Below are 1,210 nucleotides of genomic sequence, written 5' to 3' on the forward strand. Positions count from 1 at the left end.
TCTCAGGAACGGGACCATGGAAGCTGCTCTGCGCGACTTGCTGGCGCGGGTTCGGGGAGACGCGGAGGGGCTGAGGAAGGTGGACCTGTCGATAGGAGGATGGTGGATGAAGGGAGCAGACGCCAAGGAGCTGCTGATGGCGCTGAGAAGCAACACGAGGGTGCAAGAGGTAAGACATGGTTCACCCTCCTGTCCATCTCCATCAACGGCAGCAGCGACAACGGCATCATCTCCATCATCTCCATCATCTCCATCATCATCATCTGCCTGCACTCGCTGATCTCTTGGCATTGCAGCTGAACTTTCACGGGAATCAGCTCGGGCAGGAGGGTAGCGAGCATGTGGCGGCATGCTTGCAGGTCAACCAGCATGTGACGCGGCTTAACATGGGAGGAAACAAGATCGGAGACGACGGGCTGCGAAAGCTCGCGAGCTGCTTCTCCTCCCCCTCCTTCTCCCTCCAGCACCTCCAGCTCTATTCCAACAACATCTCTGATGTGGGAGGACGCGAGTTGCTCGAGAGCCTACGGGGCAGCACCAGCCTGAGGTCCCTCGACCTCGCGGGGAACCTCCTCAGCTGCGACTGCCTGCTGGGCCCTGAGCTGGCCCTCCCCTCCCAGCTCACCAGCCTCTCGCTCGCTCACAACCTGCTGGCAGACGCAGGGGCCGAGGCGCTCGCGCGCTGCGCGCGCGAGAGCAGCAGCCTGACGAGGATCGACGTGAGCGGCAACTTCATGGGGGAGGAGGCGAGGGAAAGAATTCGCGTCCTCGTCGCCCACAACGTGAGGCTGAGAGACCTCAAGCGAGCGAGGGAGGAGGAGCGAGGGAGGGAGGCGGCTGCCTTGGAGAGACACGCGCAAGAGCTCGCGAGGCTGGAGGAGGAGCGAGAGAAGGAGGAGGAGGAGAGGAGGAAGACGTACGCCAAAGCTCAAGCTCTTGTTGACTCCCTGACACCTGACAACCTCGATGAATGCGACGAGCTGCACAGGTGCAACCAAAATCTGTTTGGATTTCATCACCTCAATCATCATTGTCATCATTGTCATCTCCATCATCATTGTCATCATCATCCCCATCATCATCATCTTCTTCTTCTTCTCCTCCATCATCACTATCATCATCATCATCATCATCATCATCATCATCTTCTTCTTCTTCTCCTTCATCATCATCATCATCATCATCATCATTTCCATCATCTCCATCATCA

General features: G+C 57.4%; 1 protein-coding gene across 1 annotated transcript; it reads left to right on the forward strand.

Moving 5' to 3' along the window:
• Window positions 1-311: 311 nt before the first annotated feature.
• GUITHDRAFT_54507 (hypothetical protein) lies at window positions 312-800 on the forward strand (the record flags this gene model as incomplete). Its single annotated transcript, XM_005822125.1, has 1 exon — window positions 312-800. A coding segment is annotated over one exon (489 nt), but the record flags the coding sequence as incomplete, so codon positions are not given.
• Window positions 801-1,210: the final 410 nt, after the last annotated feature.

Source organism: Guillardia theta (genome assembly GCF_000315625.1).
Source record: "Guillardia theta CCMP2712 unplaced genomic scaffold GUITHscaffold_131, whole genome shotgun sequence".
In the NCBI taxonomy this organism is placed as follows: Eukaryota; class Cryptophyceae; order Pyrenomonadales; family Geminigeraceae; genus Guillardia; species Guillardia theta.